Here is a 19202-nt window from a genome sequence, read left to right as displayed (position 1 = left end):
GGTAGTATGTTTATGAAGTATTTATGTGATGACAGGAGGGTGATTTGTTGGTTAGAATCAAGAGGGTATGTGATTTATCTTAGGTAGCTTACTTAAAATTTGAATTTTCCCCAGTGTTTATGTGTTTGTAGTTATAAAAAGACCTTATTGCCTGATAAAAGTTTATTATATACATGTTGATGAAGTTTTCATTCACATCATTAGTTCAAAAGTTAGACACTCACTCAGTCTCCTGATACACAATCTGCTGTTTATCACTGGTGCACTTGACTGACCTTCAGACAAGTTTTAATATACCCATTCTTTAGAGAGTAGGCATTGATAGGATTTAGGTTGTATTCCCGGCTCCGCTAGAGTAGAATGTGTTTTTTCTGGGATCCACAGGAGTTACTAACAGTAGTTCTAGAGCTGAGAACCGCTGTGTATGGTCTTAGCAGCCCTGTGGACCTTAAATAGCCGTCTGATGAAAATACTTGTTTCAGATTTGGTTTCAAAATTTTTGATGTACATTTAGCTTTAGATAAGTAAAGAACACTTTCAAAATTATGAGCACATCTTGGTTAAAATAATGGTAAGTTTGGTAATAGGTTTTCCCGGAAGGAACAGTGGACTGTGCATTTTATTAAAGACATCCCTTGATGTAGGGGCCATTGGGGCTTTGTTTGAAATTTGAGAAGAGATATGATCAGTGAGGCTTCTCAGCAGGGTTCATGCCATTTGGTGGGTATTGAAATAATATCCTTTTTGAATTTAAAGAGAGACAGTAGTGAAAACATGTTTAAAAACATTAATTTTTGTTCACTCTTGATATTTTTTCTTGACAGTACGCATCCTTATTGTTAAATGAAAGGAATACTTGAGATGTATGTGCCCAGGGTAGAGGTCAGGGGTGAATGACAGTGTTATGGGTTGGTGAAATACCTTGTCATTTATAGCAACAGATAAGAATTATTACATTTGAACAATATGTCCAGATGCGTGGGCTTAATTCAATTTTAAAAACATCCATTGAATCCTTTCTATGTGCACGCAGTGTTCAAGTTTCCATGGGTGATGTAAACATATTTAGTCATTATAGAGGAGAAAATAGAACATAAACAGAGTGACTAGTTTACTACCATGAAGCTAACACAGCTGAACTTGGAACCTGCTTCTCACACCATCCTCTTCCAGGCCGCTGGGAGGGGTTTTAACCATGTGTTAAGATAATTGTTTGCAAGATTAAGATATTTTAGCTATAATCAGTTAAGATTGATGTCATCATTGACTCCAGTTTACTTTCCAACAACCAAAATCCCATGAACAGAGGAGCCTGGCAGGCTACATTCCATGGAGTCACAAAGAGTTTATCATGACTGAGCCCGCGCACACACACACACACACACACACACAACCTTCCACTTGGGTCTTGTGAGAGTGGCCACAGACACTTTTGGAAGAGATTTTGGAATAATGAGAGCCCGCTGTAGCTCAGATTTCGGTAAAGAATTTGCCTATAACGCAGGAGACCCAGGTTTGATCCTTAAGTCAGGAAAATCCCCTGGAAAAGAGAATGGCAACCCACTCCAGTATTCTTGCCTGGACAATTACATGGACAGAGGAGCCTGCTAGGCTACAGTCCATGGGGTCGCGGAGAGTTGGACACCACTGAGCGACTAACATTAAGGTCTTGAAATAATTGGTTTGTGGTTTTGTATCTGTATTTCTGCCTCATGCAGAGGGTGGGCAAGTATTAGTCATATATAGATACTGGTTTGTAAGTTGGAACTCTGGGGAAGCTATTTGCTTTACTAAGAGTTTTTGACTAAGTTTAGAAGGAAAAAAACATCTGCTAAGGACTGTGGGTTGATAAGAGACGATGAGTTGCACTCTGACTGTCTTGTCTGTAAACTCGAAATCACTTTCCTGCTTGGTTTCTGCACAATGGCAACAGTTCCCATCCCACCTTCACAGTAGTGTCACTGAGTTGTACGGTATTTCCCGTTTGCTTCCTGTTGGCTAAGTAGAAAAAAGGAAACTTCCCTCTCCCAGATACAGTACTTGTACTATGAGGAAGATATCCCTGTTGCCAAATTGCCAAATGTAATTTTTTTTAAGTAATTTTTAAAAAAGATAATTTTAGAAGAAAAGTTGCACAGATAGTGCAGAGGGTTCCTGTGTGCCTCTTACCCTGTTCCCTCCTTGTTAACATCTTATATTTCTGGCTATATTTGTCAATATAGCACATTACTGTTAAAACTCCAGACTTCATTTGGATTTCCCTAGCTTTCCACTGGAGAAGGCAGTGGCAACCCATTCCAGTACCTTTGCCTGGAAAATCCCATGGACAGAGGAGCCTGGTAGGCTGCAGTCCATGGGGTTGCGAAGAGTTGGACACGACTGAGCGACTTCCCTTTCACTTTTCACTTTCATGCATTGGGGAAGGAAATGGCAACCCACTCCAGTGTTCTTGCGTGGAGAATCCCAGGGACGGAGAAGCCTGGTGGACTGCCGTCTATGGGGTTGCACAGGGTCGGACACGACTGAAGTGACTTAGCAGCAGCAGCAGTTTTGCACTAGTGTCGTTTTTCTGTTCCACAGTCTCGCCCAGGACAGCTGAGTGCATTTAGTCATTATGGCTCACTAGTCTCTTCTGCTCTGTGGCAGTTTCTCAGACTTTCCTTGTTTCTCATGACCTTCACAGTCTTGAGGAGGGTTGGCTGGGGGTTTTGCAGAATGTCCTTCCGTTTAGGTTTGCCTGATATTTTCTTGACTGGACTGACGTTTTGCATTTGCACGGAGAGTACTAGGAAGGGGCAGGGCTCCCCTTGTCACCTTGGACTTGGGCGTGTGGTGTCCAGACAACACCTCTAGCAATGTGAGCCTTGTTTGGCAGGCTTCTCCACTAAAATTTCTACTGTTTTTGCCTCTTCTATATTTTATCCTTTGAGCTACATTCACCAGGGCCTCCTTCTGGAGTGGTGAATATTTACTTAGTATTTTTTGAAATTCTTTTGTAAGGAAGATTTGACTCTTCTCCCTGTTTGCTTATTTATTCTATCATTTATTAAGTCTGGAATCTTGTATATTTTATACTTTGTTTCCTGTTACCAGGTTATTTCTTTTGTGGTTCAAATTGTTCCAAGCGTTCCAAGCGTGGCCATTGGAGGCTCCTTCACATTGGCTCCTGTGTCCCTCTGTGCCCCTCCCTCTTGTGTTGAGCACTTACTTTCTGCACTACACAGTGTTTCAGGGCTTATCCTGTATATGTTCTGCCCCAGCCCTGGAATCAGATGTATCTCCAAGAAGCTCAGGAGTGGGTGTCCCTGTTGCTCCTGAGGTGGTTTTATTTTTAATACAGAAGAAGAATGAAGTGGTAAAAGGTTTCATTACTTTTGTTGTTCAGATTTTGTTAGATTTGAAAAGTATCTCTGTCTGGTACCTCGCCTTTACTGGCTTGCACCACTGTCTGCCTGTATATTCATTCCTCTGTTCAGCGGTTGTTTATTAAATACCACAGAGCCAAGTTGAGTAGGACTGTTCAGAGAGCAGTCTGCCCAAGCTGTTTATCATAAGCGAGTGATACCTGGGAGCTGAAGCCAGAGGAGCCTGTTTTGGGGTACAAACTTGGATGGATTGGAGCTGATGGGAGGTCAGTGAAATGTGGCCTGGATTGACTTAGATACTTGGATGCTCAAGAACTGGTTTGGGATAAATCTTGGGGCCATTGGCCTCCCTCTTGCAAGTCCTTGCATCTCTGGGCTAGAGGTGTCCCCAAAGCAGCAGCAGAACCATGCAGAATGGTGACTACCAGATGTGAGGTAGTTCCCTGTTTTGTGAACATGTGTCTTCATTATAGCTCTGAAGTGCATCATGCAGATAAGATGTACTCATCATGATATCTTAAACCAAACAAAAGAGATTGAAAACTTAAGTATAATTGGGCAAATGGTTTTTGGTGTTGTCTACGTACTTTACGCCATTACATGGGATCTTGATTGCTTTAGAGACTAGAAAAATACTGATATATATAAATAGTAGTGCAAGTTTATTAGGAAAGATAGGAGAAGGAAATGGCAACCCATTCCAGTGTTCTTGCCTGGAGAATCGCAGGGATGGGGAAGCCTGGTGGGCTGCCGTCTCTGGGGTCACACAGAGTCAGACACCACTGAAGTGACTTACCAGCAGCAGTAATGTTTTTCCTACTTCTGACTTCTGTGTAGTTACTTTTTTTTTTTTTTTTTAAATGTAGTTACCTTTGAGTGGCAGTATAACAAGGTCAGGACTAGACAAGATTTTTTTTTTTTGCATGGCTTTTGAGTGTATTCAACTTATCTGGTTCAGACTTCGCTATTCTCAGGGCAATATCTAACTGGGATTCTGTTGATTTTAAGTAGACATACTGTTTTGCTGCTTGCACTATCCTCATCATACAAAGAAAATACATCAAGAAAATGTTATACCAGATTTTTATGCAATTTGAGCAGGTTTCACTTAGGTGCTCAAGAGTTCAAAAGCCGTTTTTGGTTTTCGTGATGATAGGCTGATAATCGGAATCTCTTAAAGACTCTTTGGTATGTGTTGTGTCTATTTGAAAATAATTAAATAATCGACAACTTCTCTTCTGTGTAAAAATCTAATTTGACATTTCTTCCTCAAAACTTTTTTTTTTGGAAGTTCAGTATACATACAGAAAAGTGCACAAATCATTAATGACACAGTCTTGTAAATACTAACCTGATTAAGAACAAAAGAATGTTACAAGTAGCCGTCCACATATAATCAGTGTCTTAGTTTATCACCATACCTTGGACATGCTTGCTTGTGAACTCTATTTGTGTGGAATCTTACATTTTGTGGTGTGTGTGTGTGTGTGTGTGGCTGGCTGCTTTTGTTCAACATTTTGTTAGATAAATTATTTGTTGTTGCATGTTGCTTTTCATTGTTTTTGTTGCTATACAGTACTCAGTTATATGAAAATACCAAAGTTGATTTACCTGTTCTGTTACTGATGGATGTATGAATTGTTTGGAGTTTTTGGCTATTTCAAACAGCATTGGTATGAACTCTTCTGAATATCTGTATCTGCTTCTGTTAGGTGTGTATCTAGTAGACTTGCTGGGTTGTTGCATGTATCTCTTTAAGTTTTAGTAGATGGGCCCAAGCAGTTTTACAAAGTGCTGGTTTCTGTTTACCTTTCTTACTAGCAGTGTATCTGTTGCTCTGCATCCACCCTAATACTTGGAAATGTGGTTAACAAATGAGAAGTTTAGCTATTTGGGTTGTACATCTTTTATTTTTTTTTAATTAATTTTTTTGTACATATCTTTTAAATCTTCTAATGGTTTTAAGTTTCATTTATCTGATGGCTAGTCAGGTTGAGTGCTTTTCTATGTTTGTCATAAGGATCTCTTTTGTGAAGTTCCTGTTCAGGTCTTTTGACTGTTTTTCTATTATTATTATTTTTAATATTTGGTCTCACCCACCTCTCTGCATGTGAAACTTAGTTCCCCAACCAGAAGTGGAACCTGTGCTCACTGCTCCTTTGGAAGGCAGAGTCTTAACTACTGGACTGCCAGGACGGTCCCAGTTTTTTTTTCATATATATATATAAAAGTTAAGGTTGTAACTAACTTACTGGGGTTAATTACATTCACAGTGTTTTACAACCATCACCACCATGTATTTCCAAAATTTTTCATCACCCAAACTGAAACTGTAATCATTAAACAATAATTGCCCATTCTTCCCTTTTTTAGCCTCTGGTAACTGCTAATCTACTTCTGTTACGTTTTTTGTCTCTTCTTATTTTCACATATTCTCATTTTTATGTACTCTGGATTCAAGCCATTTGCCAGCTATGTGTATTGCAGATACCTTATCCAGCTCTATGACTTTCCGTTTCACCTTGTTAGTATTGTGTTTTGATGAATAGAAGTTTTTCACTGTTTCTGACATCACTCTCCTAGAAGTTTTGGAATATCATCACATTTTTATTAAGTATTTTTCTGATATTGATTGTAATTTCTACTTTGATCCATGGATTATTCTGATCATTTTTATCTTGAGACTGTATTTTTAGGTGCATAAAATTTAGAGTTGTTATAACTTCTTGGTCGATTGATCTGTTTGTGTGTTCATAGTTAACGTGTGTACAGTTACATTGGCTTTCTTTGACTAAAATTTACTCAGTATGTTCCTTTTCCATAATTTCACTATCAGTTTTTAATGTTCTCACATTTAAGATATGTCTTTTACAAGGTGGATATAGGTTGGATTTGTTTTTTATCTAATGTAATCATATGTAATTTAGGTTGGATTGTGTATTTTATTTACATTTAATATAAATACTGATTTTTAAAATCAATAATTTTCTTTATTTATTTGGCCTCACCATTCAGCCTGCAGGATTGTAGTTCTGTGAAGTAAAAGCAATCCATAGATTCAGTGCAATCTCTATCAAGCTACCAACAGTATTTTTCACAGAACTAGAACAAATAATTTCACAATTTGTATGGAAATACAAAAAGCCTCGAATAGCCAAAGCGATCTTGAGAAAGAAGAATGGAACTGGAGGAATCAACCTGCCTGACTTCAGGCTATACTACAAAGCAGCAATCATCAAGACAGTATGGTACTGGCACAAAGACAGAAACATAGATCAATGGAACAAAATAGAAAGCCCAGAGATAAATCCACACACCTATGGACACCTTATCTTTGACAAAGGAGGCTAGAATATACAATGGAGAAAAGATAATCTCTTTAACAAGTGGTGCTGGGAAAACTGGTCAACCACTTGTAAAAGAATGAAACTAGAACACTTTCTAACACCATACACAAAAATAAACTCAAAATGGATTAAAGATCTAAATGTAAGACCAGAAACTATGAAACTCCTAGAGGAAAACATAGGCAAAACACTCTCTGGCATAAATCATAGCAGGATCCTCTATGACCCATCTCCCAGAGTAATGGAAATAAAAGCAAAAATAAACAAATGGGACCTAATTAAACTTAAAAGCTTTTGCACAACGAAGGAAACTATAAGCAAGGTGAAAAGACAGCCTTCAGAATGGTAGAAAATAATAGCAAATGAAGCAACTGACAAAGAATTACTCTCAAAAATATACAAGCAACTCCTGCAGCTCAATTCCAGAAAAATAAGCAACCAAATCCAAAAATGGGCCAAAGAACTAAACAGACATTTCTTCAAAGAAGACATACAGATGGCTAACAAACACATGAAAAGCTGCTCAACATCACTCATTATCAGAGAAATGCAAATCAAAACCACGATGAGGTACCATCTCATGCTGGTCAGAATGGCTGCTATCAAAAAGTCTACAAACAATAAATGCTGGATAGGGTGCAGAGAAAAAGGAACCCTCTTACACTGCTGGTGGGAATGCAAACTAGTCCAGCCACTATGGAGAACAGTGTGGAGATTTCTTAAAAAACTGGAAATAGAACTGCCATATGACCCAGAAATCCCACTGCTGGGCATACACACTGAGGAAACCAGAATTGAAAGAGACACGTGTACCCCAGTGTTCATCATAGCCCTGTTTATAATAGCCAGGACATGGAAGCAACCTAGATGTCCATCAGCAGACGAATGGATAAGAAAGCTGTGGTACATATACACAATGGAATATTACTCAGCTATAAAAAAGAATGCATTTGAATCACTTCAAATGAGGTGGATGAAACTGGAGCCTATTATACAGAGTGAAGTAAGTCAGGAAGAAAAACACCAATACAGTATACTAATGCATATATATGGAATATGGAATATATACTAATATATGGACTATATATATATGGAATTCCATATATATATATGGAATATGGAATATATACTAATATATATATTAGAAAGATGGTACTGATGACTCTATATGCGAGACAACAACAGAGACACAGATGTAAAGAACAGACTTTTGGACTCTGTGGGAGAAGGCAGGGGTGGGGTGATTTGAAAGAATAGCAATGAAACATGTATATTATCATATATGAAATAGATCGCCAGTCCAGGTTCGATGCATGAGACATGGTGCTCAGGGCTGGTGCACTGGGATGACCCTGAAGGATGGGATGGGGAGGGAGGGTCAGGATGGGGGAACACATGTATACCCATGGCTGATTCATGTCAATGTATGGCAAAAGCCACCACGATATTGTAAAGTAATTAGCCTCCAGTTAAATTAAAAAAAAAGTGAGTGAAAGTCACTCAGTCGTGTCTAACTCTTTGTGACCCTATGGACTATAGTCCATGAAATTCTCCAGGCCAGAATACTGGAGTGGGTAGCCTTTCCCTTCTCCAGGGGATCTTCCCAACCCAGGAGTCAAACCCCAGGTCTCCCACATTGTGGGCAAATTCTTTACCAGCTGAGCCACAAGTGAAGCCCGAGAATACTGAAATGGGTAGCCTGTCCCTTTGCCAGCGGATCTTCCCAACCCTGAAATTGAACCTGGGACTCCTGCATTGCAGGTGGATTCTTTACCAATTGAGCTATCAAGGAAACCCTATAGTTCTCTGACTAGGTATCAAACCCAGGCCCTTTAAAGTGGCATTAGTGTAAATATAATAAGGATTTGACTAGTGTCAAGTATATGGAAAGGCTGTATCCCTAATAATAATAAGATTTAGTAGTCCATATTTAGCTTCTGAAAATTGACTCTTAGATCTTTTTATACTACTTTTGCTAGAGCACTTTTTAAAGAAATTGAGTCAGTTTTTTCCCCTTGTATTCCTTATTTTCTCCGCTGACTAATCTAACTGGAAGCCAAATTTCTATCTAGTATACTTCCTTAGTAGTTTATATTTCTGAGATATATATATATATATATATATGGAAATATATGATGAGTAGTGGTAGAATGCCAGCGACAGTCCCCATAAGTTGTCTGGTCCTGTCTTTGCCATATCTTCCTGGATTTTAGTGAAATAGCATGTTAGAGGAATCCTCATTAATGTCTTTATGTATTAGTTTCACCAGTACTTGGGTGTCTTCTAAGTGTACTGGACTAAATGTTGAAGATACAGAGGGAAACGAAGTGCACTCATACCTTCAAGAAGGTCACAGGAGCATAAATTAACACTTACAGTCCAATGATTCCAAATAATAGAGACGTACAGAAAGCTGTGTGAGTCCAGGGAGAGAGGGACTGATTCTGCTGGTGTGACATCAGGCAGGTTGACAGGGGAGCTCTGTTGATTGGGTCTGGAAGGATGAGCAGTGGGATCACAGGAGAAGAGCATGCTCAGCAGAAGCAGCAGTCAGCACAAAGGCTTGGAAACGTGGAAGAACTGTCAGAGAGCAATAGTACACGAATTGTGGTATGGCATGTGTGTGACACCCACATCCCCATGCCAAAAGCAGGCACTGCAGAATCATTCATCACATTTTTGCTGCTAAATTTATAAGTATCCAGTTCTCAGCAGGGTGCTTCAGGCAGTCACTGCCAGTTGTATGGAGTTGGCACATGAGACTGAACCTGTCTGTCCTCTCTGCAGTGGGCGTCCACTGTGCCTGGAGCGTCGGATGTGTGTGGGAGGGGTGGACGAGGAGATCAGCTGGAAAGGTATGTGGGAGGGCTCAGGTGATGAAGGCCTTTTTATGCCTCACGACTGAGTTTGTATTTATAGTTTGTATAGGTGGTGGATAGCCATAGAAGCATTTTAAGCAGGAAAATGATGTAAGCAGACTCTTCTGTTTGGCAAGATAAGCTTTGTAGAAGATGGATTGAACTGAGTAAGCTGAGGGCAGAGACACTGCTGGGCATTTCATACTATCATTAGGTCTTAGTAGCCTCTAAGTTAGTAAACCAGTTAGGAGTATTATGGCTGTTCAGACCAGAGGTAATGGAGGTCTGAATGAGGGAGTAGGAAGGAATAGGGAGAAAGAGTCTGAGGGTGATTTAAGAAATATAATGGCACGTGGCTGTTTAGTTGTTGACATTACAGTGGGAAGAAGGAAGGAATCTTGGGAGGCTCTCAGGCTTACCGCCTGGGTGCATACGGGGTGGGGAGGGTGGGATGCACAGGAAAGGGTGGGAAGATGATGACTTAACCCTTGCTGGAAACTAAGTTGGCCCAGAAAAAATATTTTTCTTATGGAGTCATGTTGATTCCTATCAAGTTCCTTTGCTCTTCCGAAAGGTTGCAAATCAACTGTTTAATGTCACATGGTATCATGGTAAGAACATAAAGAGTTGCCTGTAGAAGATGTGGTTTGATTCTTAGAAAGAGACTATCACTTAGCTCTAATCTCAGGCAATCCATATTACCCCTCTGACTCTCTTTCTCTATAAAGGGGAAATAATACATGTCCAGCCCTTCTTACAGAATTGTTACGAGAATCAAATGAGGAAATTTATGTAAGGGTATTTTGTCAACACATATATTGCACATATATTTTGACTGAGTCATTTATTTCCTTTATAAAAAGATGAATGTTTCAAGATGCTCTGATTCCAGATTGGTAAAGAACTACTAAAACAGTCTTAAGTAAATATATATTTGGAGTCCATAAAGTGATTCTTGAGTTTGAAAAAAATTTGGTGGTGTTTTTCTTTCTTTCTTTTTTTTTTTTTTTTAATTTTTATTAGTTGGAGGCTAATTACTTCACAACATTGCAGTGGGTTTTGTCATACATTGACATGAATCAGCCATGGAGTTACATGTATTCCCCATCCTGATCCCCCCTCCCACCTCCCTCTCCACCCGATTCCTCTGGGTCTTCCCAGTGCACCAGGCCCGAGCACTTGTCTCATGCATCCATCCTGGGCTGGTGATCTCTTTCACTATAGATAATATACATGCTGTTCTCTCGAAACATCCCACCCTCACCTTCTCCCACAGAGTTCAAAAGTCTGTTCTGTACTTCTTTGTCTCTTTTTCTGTTTTGCATACAGGGTTATCATTACCATCTTTCTAAATTCCATATATATGTGTTAGTATGCTGTAATGTTCTTTATCTTTCTGGGTTACTTCACTCTGTATAATGGGCTCCAGTTTCATCCATCTCATTAGAACTGATTCAAATGAATTCTTTTTAATGGCTGAGTAATATTCCACGGTGTATATGTACCACAGCTTCCTTATCCATTCGTCTGCTGATGGGCATCTAGGTTGCTTCCCTGTCCCGTCTATTATAAACAGTGCTGCGATGAACATTGGGGTGCACGTGTCTCTTTCAGATCTGGTTTCCTCAGTGTGTATTCCCAGAAGTGGTATTGCTGGGTCATATGGGAGTTCTATTTCCACTTTTTAAAGAAATCTCCACACTTTTCTCCATAGCGGCTGTACTAGTTTGCCTTTCCACCAACAGTGTAAGAGGGTTCCCTTTTCTCCATACCCTCTCCAGCATTTATTGCTTTTAGACTTTTGGATAGCAGCCATCCTGACTGGCGTGTAATGGTACCTCACTATGGTTTTAATTTGCATTTCTCTGATAATGAGTGATGTTGAGCATCTTTTGGTGGTGTTTAAGGGTCTGAAAAGAGTTTAGCAGAGTATCAGAGAAAGTTAGTGTTTGACCACCACGTATACTAGCTTTAAATTGAAAAATCATATAATATTCTTTTTTTTTTAATAATAGTCTTAATTTAGCTTTTTTTCACTTTATCACTTTCAAACTTGATAGTCACTTATTCATACTTTAATTTAGCCTCTTTAAATCCTTGGGAGAGTATTGGGGAGCTTATTTACATTAATAGTAAAAAAAAGAATGTAAATACAACTTTTTGCCCTGAACTGTTGGAACCAATTTCATTTGAGAACTGTAAGACAAGTCATAGTTTCGATGAAACAATTGGTTCATTCCGTTGTCTGATGTGTACAAAATTAAGTTTTATTGATGGGAAATGATGAAAATCTGTTTAAAAATTGTCTAATGATAGTTGCTCCCTAACTCTGACCTCCTTTCACGATTAAGAATCGTTTTGATTCTATTTGCATTTGAAGAACTTAGTATGTTACTCATAAAATACTCATAAAAGTGTATTAAAATTTAAATAGTGAGATGTTTGCCTAGGTAGTTTTCATAGTGTAAATCGGATATACTCAATCCTGATAGAGGATAGGTAACGCAATGGGGCAGATGATCTAGATGGCAGTTTAGGGTGCTGTATCTAAAGGAGGTGCCTCTTGACTGGGAGGGTCTCGGCCGTGAGCAGAGGCCACCGTGGGGAGAAGACTCTTAGGAGAATATGTTGATAGGAAGCATGAGAACATATGGGATTGACGCTTGCCAGTTGACTTTGTTTTATGATTTGCTGTCAATTTTGATTCCCCTCCAAGTTCTCGTTGTTCTTGAAGAAAGTGGTATAGTGCTGTGAGGTCTCATGAAATTTAGCCAGTTAATGTCTGGATTAATGTCATGAGGGGAATTTTTGTAACCCAGATCCACACTGTACATAAAAAGAACCACAACCCTGGTCATCAACCCAGGTCATCAACCCTGGAGTGTCAGAAGTGTGGCTTCCACAGGGCCCGTCCCTTCTGTGCCAGTGGAAACATCGTTGAGTGGTCCCGGGCTCCTGCCTGCAGTCCCCCTCAGAACTCTTCCGGAGGCAGCATGCTGAACAGCCCTTACCCTTCAGCTAGAATCTGCACAGAAGGGAAACCTCTGTGCTACGCAGACTTTGAGTGTTGCCAAATTACGTGAAGTAGACAAAGATAATTTTTGACTTTTGTTGAAAATATGCTGAAACTGAAGTAATTATTTTCAGTGGAAAATACTTATCATGTAATGATACTTGTTCTATGAGATAATATAAAATTTAGTTAATTAAGGTTGCTAAATAGAAAAAAATAACACTCTTGATAGTTAGCAAAGCGTATTATTAGACCTTTGATTTCAGAACAGGTTGTTATATTTGGTTCCTCTGGTGCCACAGAATAGGTTGGGAGGAGGTGGAGGGGGGACAGACATCGGAGTGTTAGCTCTGTGAGGCTGTCAGCTGGCCTTACTCACTGGTGAGCCCACAGAGCCAGCAGTATCGTTGTAGACTCTAAGGTATATAAATCAGACTGATGAACATTCCCTATAGGGTAGGTGTAGGGGTCCTGGGCTGGAGAGGAGGAGAAGTGAGTGAGGAGGGGAGGGAAAGAGGTCGAGATAAATGTGTATTTGAACTTAGGATGATGAGATTTAAGATGTGTAGACTGGGAGCATTAAGTTTTTTACTATCCAATGTAAATGTAGCTATTTACTCTTTTTGTTAAAACATTTTCATAAATGGTTCTCCTTTAAAATAACTTTGTTTTAACCACCCAAGTTAACAGAAAATATAACTATATATGTTCTCTGGAATTTTGATGTCTCAGTGATGAGAAAATATTAATGTTTGTACGGCCAAATATTATTCAATCTGGTTATTCTTTGGTTGATCTTCTATTGGGAGAATTGCTAAATTAATTATAGTGTTGTGTCTATGTATTATAGAAAAACTACTGTCATATGTTAAATAAGAATTTAAAACATTTCTGCCTTAATTGAAATTATCACTGTACCTTTAAACTGGAAATATATTTAGGGAAGAGACCAAGAGTCTTTTCAAGACTTTTCTTACAAGTGTTTTAAATGGTAGCTTTTAAATGCCTTTAAAGAAAGCAAGAAAAAATATTTTTGTTTTGCTTTCTTTAATTTATATATGTGTAATATGTTTTATATTTTAATTAAGTGTGTTCTTTGCATCTTTTTCTTGATGATTTTCTTATGAAACTTTTTAAAACTTAAATCTCTAAGCAGGAACTTCTAGAATATTTGGTCACACTAGAACCTTTTTGTGGAACAGATTTTCATAGACATAATGAAGCTGTAGTCAGAATAGCTCAGGTATTTTTTTGTCAGTGATTAAAAAAAAACCCAAATCCTCTGAAAAGTAACTTTTTGTATTTTTATTACAGGTAAAGTGGAATATTCACATTGTACAGAAACTGAGGTAAGAGAAATGTTAAAATATTTCTTAGTAATAACCCACCTTTACAGTCCTGTTCCGACTAACTTGAGTACTGAAATACCTCTCTGTGGGTTTTTGGTCTTCTGATAAGGATGTGTTGAGAACAGGTATATATTTATTGTATTTAGGAAGAGTAAAATGTAAAGACAAATCAGTTAATCATGTCCATATATTTAAAATATCAAGGTATGTTATAAAGATAAACTGTATCATAGTTTAAAATTTTTCCTGTGTTGTTTGTGAAATGGAGTTAAGATTCAGAGCCCTTAACAAGAAATAGGTTAAGTTTTTGAAATAATCTGATCTAGTTTGTCATATAAATCATTTAAATATGTCGGACTCCTGTGGAGTCGCTTTAGAGTGGGAAAAAATAGGGACTTAGGAAGTTATTCAGTAACATTAAATGCTTTGTCTTTGTATACAAGTATGTTTACTATTTTTTAAATAATTTAAAATTCAGTTTGTGAAATTTAAGGGATTTCCGTGTGGCTCCATGTGTCCCTTGCAGAAGTTTCAGTGGTAAAGCTGAAGTATGAGGGCAGCATCAATGAATTATGTATATATGGAGGTTTTTTCTGTCTGGAGCTGTTGCGTCATTACATGTGGAGTTTTAGGCCTTTTGTTAATACCTAATTAAGAATTTAAGATTTTTTTTTCTAATTTTATAATGCATCTACAAGTTGATGTCAGTTTTATTAAATTTTGATTGTTATTTTAAGTAAGATGCAAGCTTCCCAAGGGATTATATTGTATAACAAGCAAAAATAATTTATTCTTTTTTGCATCAGAAGTTATTCAACTTGTTTTATATTTATTGACAGCTTTTTAAAAAAAATTCTTATTTTATTTTTGGCTGTGCTAAGCCTTCACTGCTGTGTGCTAGGGCTTTCTCTAGGTGTGGCAAGCAGGGGCTACTCTCTGGTTGTAGTCTCGGGCATTTCATTGTGGTGACTTGTATGGATGTGGAGCACGGGCTTTCGGGCTCAGTAGCTGTGGTGCTTGGGCTTAGTTGCCCTGCAGCATGTGGAATCTTCCTGGAGGAGGAATCTAACCTCTGTCCTCTGCATTGGCAGGCGGATTCTTAACCGCTGGACCACCAGGAAGCCTTATTGTGACAATTTTTGATGTATTGTTCAATGTGATACAAAGGAGTGGCATATGATTTGAGTCAAAAAATAAAAGTTCTGCCTGTGGTTTCTTGTTTGCATCTTTCTAGCTATGTAATTTTGAGCACCTAATTTTTTTTCTCTTATAATTCTGGCTTTCTTATTTATTAAATGTTAAAGATAATTTCTACTAATTTCCTGGGTTGTGAAATTTCAAAGAGATTATATGGATGAAAATGTTTTATAAACTCTGAAGACACTTTTATTGATATCAGATTGATAAAAATATAATCAACATTGATCTGCATTTAGGTGATGAAATGTGAGGACTTTACATCCAAGGCATAGTCATAAGTCTCATTATGTTTTGTTGCCATAAAATTAACATGGTTGTAACATTTTGTTTAGCACATGTTTGTGTGGGAATGTCACTCTGTCATCTCCTGTGTGATAGCTTTATCCTTTGATGCATAACTTATCATCAAAAGACTTGAAATCTAAACAGAACTCTTTTTCAGAACCTTTTTTTTTTGTTCTAACTATTTGAAGAGGGAAAATAATGAGAAAATGAGAAGTTTGGTCTGATAGTTTACAAAGTGAGTTTGGAGTATCTTTTACAGTAACAGTGGTTTTTACCTCTAGGGGAGATATTGGGGTTGTGGATGGTGATTTATCTTTATTACTTAGATTTTTTTGAGGTGACAGTGTTTCTTTGTATTACTTTGGTAATTAAAATAATAAAAAGGAGGGACAGTAGGGGGAGTGGGAACTTAAAAAAAAAACTTACTGGAGTGAAGGAGGAGATAGTTTAAGTAGGAAGTTTTGTTTTTTAGGTTGGGGGAAATTGTCCATTTGGTGCTGGTAATGGTAGTCTTCCCTGGTGGCTCAGATGGTAAAGAGTCTACCTGCAATGTGGGAGACCCGAGTTTGAACCCCTGGAATAAAGAATGGCAACCCACTCCAGTATTCTTGCCTGGAAAATCCCATGAACCGAGGAGCCTGGCGGACCCCAATCCATGGGGTTGCAAAGAGTTGGACACGACTGAGCAACTAACACACACAGTGATAGTAAGGGCTTCCCTTGTGCCTCAGTGGTAAAGATCCCCTGAAGGAGGAAATGGCAACCCATTCCAGTATTCTTGCTGGGGTAATCCCGTGGACAGAGGAGCCTGGTGGGTTGCAGTCCATGGCGGTGGCAAAGAGTCAGACCTGACCGAGCGTGCATGCATGCATGCAGTGGTAGTAAGGGGGAAGAGAGAGTGAGAAAGAAGATGGGGGAGAGAGAAGGGGAAAGAAAGAGGGGGTGGGAAGAGAGGTGGAGAGGGAGAGATCCAAGGGAGAATGGGTGCCTGCCAGCACCAGAAGTGGTTGCAGCTAGAGGTGGCCGGGCTAGAGTTCTCCAAGGTGAAGCCTCTGGGGGGGTTCTGACACCCTTTCGTGGTCAAACTATCTTCTGTATTACTGAGACATTATTTGTCCTTTTACTCTTATTCTGTCACGAGTGTATGACGGTGCTTTCAGAGGCTTCATGGCTACATGATCCTGACTGTCCTGCAGAAGAGCAGATGTAGCTGGATTTTATTAAGCATAGCTTTCAGGAGTTTTGCAAAAATATGAAATAGTACCACCCCTTTCACTATTTTATTGACTTTTTCTTTTTTTTTGCCACCCTGAATGGCATGTGGGATCTTAGTTCCCCTACCAGGGACCAAATCTGAGTCTCCTGCATTGAACGCTCAGAGTCTTAACCACTGAACCACCTGGAAAGTCTATTTTTTTTGGAAAATTTTGAGCATTTCTTTCTAAAAAAATGTTACATGTATTAACATTTAATAGCATTATTTTTCTTTAATTATTTTCTTTAAAAAGTTTTATTAGAATGTAGTTTTACAATGTTGTGTTAATTTCTGCTCTATGACAATATTATTTTTGAACAATTTAAACAATTCAACAAAAAACTTTCAGTTTTAATCTCTGATACAGTAAATGTTTGATTATAGCTCATAACACACAAAAGCTCCTTGGACTCCCTGGTAATTTTTGAAAGTAAAAGGGCCACAAAACTAACCAGTTAGAGTTGGGCTGGGTCTGGAGAGCAGAGGGACTTCTTCCTGAGAAATGGAGTTTAGGGTCGGGAGAGGTCAAACCAGAGCCCTGAGCTGGGTTGCTGGAAAGCGAGGAAAGCCTCGGCATATGAATGAAGCCAAAATTTTTTACTTTAATAATCAATTTAACTTTTTCTTACACCGTTGTTTTTCTATTTTTTTTGAAGATAAAATTTATATACAGTAGAATTTAAACTTTTTAGTTAAAATTCTTCAAGTTTTGACAAATACCATCACCACAGTCAAGTCTCATCACCCACTAGATCCCCCCATCCCCAACTCCCCACTAACCACTAATCTGTGTTCTGTCCCTTTGGTTTTGAGGAGGACCTGTAATGTACATAGTGTGTTACCTGCCTTGGCCTCCTCTCTGGGAGTGGTCATTTATAAACTTGTCACATGACTGACCTGTACTTGGGATTTGCTTGTCAAGGGAAGTGGTTCCAATCCACAGTTTAGGGAAACTTTCACTCCTAGTGTACAAGTTTTTCCTTCTGCTATTACTTAAATAGTCTTGTGGGTGATACTCTTACATTTGAATAAAAGGCTAAGCACTTAAAAATACTAAAACATAAAAGATTGTAATTTCCAAGTATCTTAATTGAGACTTTTCCCTTGTTTTTAGCTTTCTAAATTTATTCCATTCTGTCTTCTATTAACTACAGTTAATTATGCAGAACTCAGAGGCCCTTTCCCTTTAGCAGGCAAAAAGGTCGAATGAGTAACTAGAACAACCCTGTTCTGTTCTCTTTGATGGATTTGCTGTATTTTATGTGAAATTGGTTAAAGCATTAGATGAAGATAGATAACTTTTATCGATCCTTTAATCTTGATAGAGCTAGTTTGTAAAAATCATAGCATAGCAGAAAGTGTAAGCTTTACTGAGGGGAACTATGGAAAAGATTTATGCTTCTGTCTTAGAAATAAAGTTCATATTTATGAAGTTCAAATAAAGTACCATATATAAGTGCTTACTGTCTTTCATTCCCATATCTTTAAAAAACACTTTAGCTTTTCCTCTGTGCTGAGTACTGTTAGATACCTTAATTTAATCCTCACAACCAGTCTATGAAGTGGGTTCTATTACTAACGAAAGGTTGAGGGGCTTGCCCAGGTCTGTAGAGCCAGTGTGTTGCACAACCACCTCTCTTAGCTCTTTCAGGTTTGTCTGAATCCAACCCTTGGTTGTCTGCATCTGCAGAATGCTGACAATTTTGTGCCCATGAAATTGTCCTCGTCCTTTATATGTTTCTCACCTGTGACTCTTGTGTTCCTGGCATTGTGCAGTGAGGGAATACATTCCTGTTGTGTGGAAACCAGGCAAAGAAGGCGCAGACTCTGTCTCTGAGCCCCCAGCCCCACTGTTAGGTGAGCACAGTCTCCGCTGGAGCAATTTGTGAATTAGTCTGATTCTGAGTTACTCAGAATGACTCAAGAATTTTGCAGTATATTTCAATCTCCTGGGAAATCGCACCTGGAATTAGTCTGCTTTGTGGGGAAACCCAGAGCTTTTGGAAATGAACCAAGGACACATCAGAGGTAGTATTTAGACTTACTCCATTCTTGTTATATACAGATTTTGACAGAAACTGGACCATGTGAAGATTTTTCATGTTCCCTGAGCAGCCTAAAATAAACTGCCAATGGTTATATGTGGGTGCTGACTGCTTTAACAGAGTACAATACAAAATAAAAGAAAAAAACCCATTTTTGTTTAAAAAAATATTTTTTTTGCCTATGAGACTTGTGGGATCTTAGTTCTCTGACCAGGGATTGAACCCAGGTTTTTAAGCAGTGCAAGCGCAGAGTTTTAACCACTGGACTGCCAGGGAATTTCCCCATTTTGTCTTTAGCTGAATTAGCCCCTGTACTTTGATTTTACTTCTGGCTCATGTAGACTCACAGTGATAATTTCTCACAGTGATAATTTGATGAGTAGTCCGTCTTTTAATTGACATTTGATAGCCCTGAATTAATTTCAAAAGTAACTGAAAAATTAGCATAAAGTATGTAATATTTTTACAGAAATATTTGTGTAAAC

General features: G+C 38.5%; 1 protein-coding gene across 2 annotated transcripts in view; it reads left to right on the top strand.

Annotated features, from left to right (window-relative positions):
• Positions 1-19202, top strand: part of SPIRE1 (spire type actin nucleation factor 1) — a 146614-nt gene that overhangs the window by 3665 nt on the left and 123747 nt on the right. For both annotated transcript variants that reach the window (XM_065932610.1, XM_065932612.1), the window contains exon 2: positions 13898-13932. In XM_065932610.1, coding sequence (XP_065788682.1) covers positions 13898-13932 — 35 coding nt within the window. The remainder of the gene's footprint in view (positions 1-13897; positions 13933-19202) is intronic.

This window comes from Muntiacus reevesi, chromosome 4, assembly GCF_963930625.1.
Source record: "Muntiacus reevesi chromosome 4, mMunRee1.1, whole genome shotgun sequence".
NCBI classification, from domain to species: Eukaryota; Metazoa; Chordata; class Mammalia; order Artiodactyla; family Cervidae; genus Muntiacus; species Muntiacus reevesi.
Note: the sequence above shows the minus strand (reverse complement) of the source record. Positions and strands in the feature narration are given on the sequence as shown.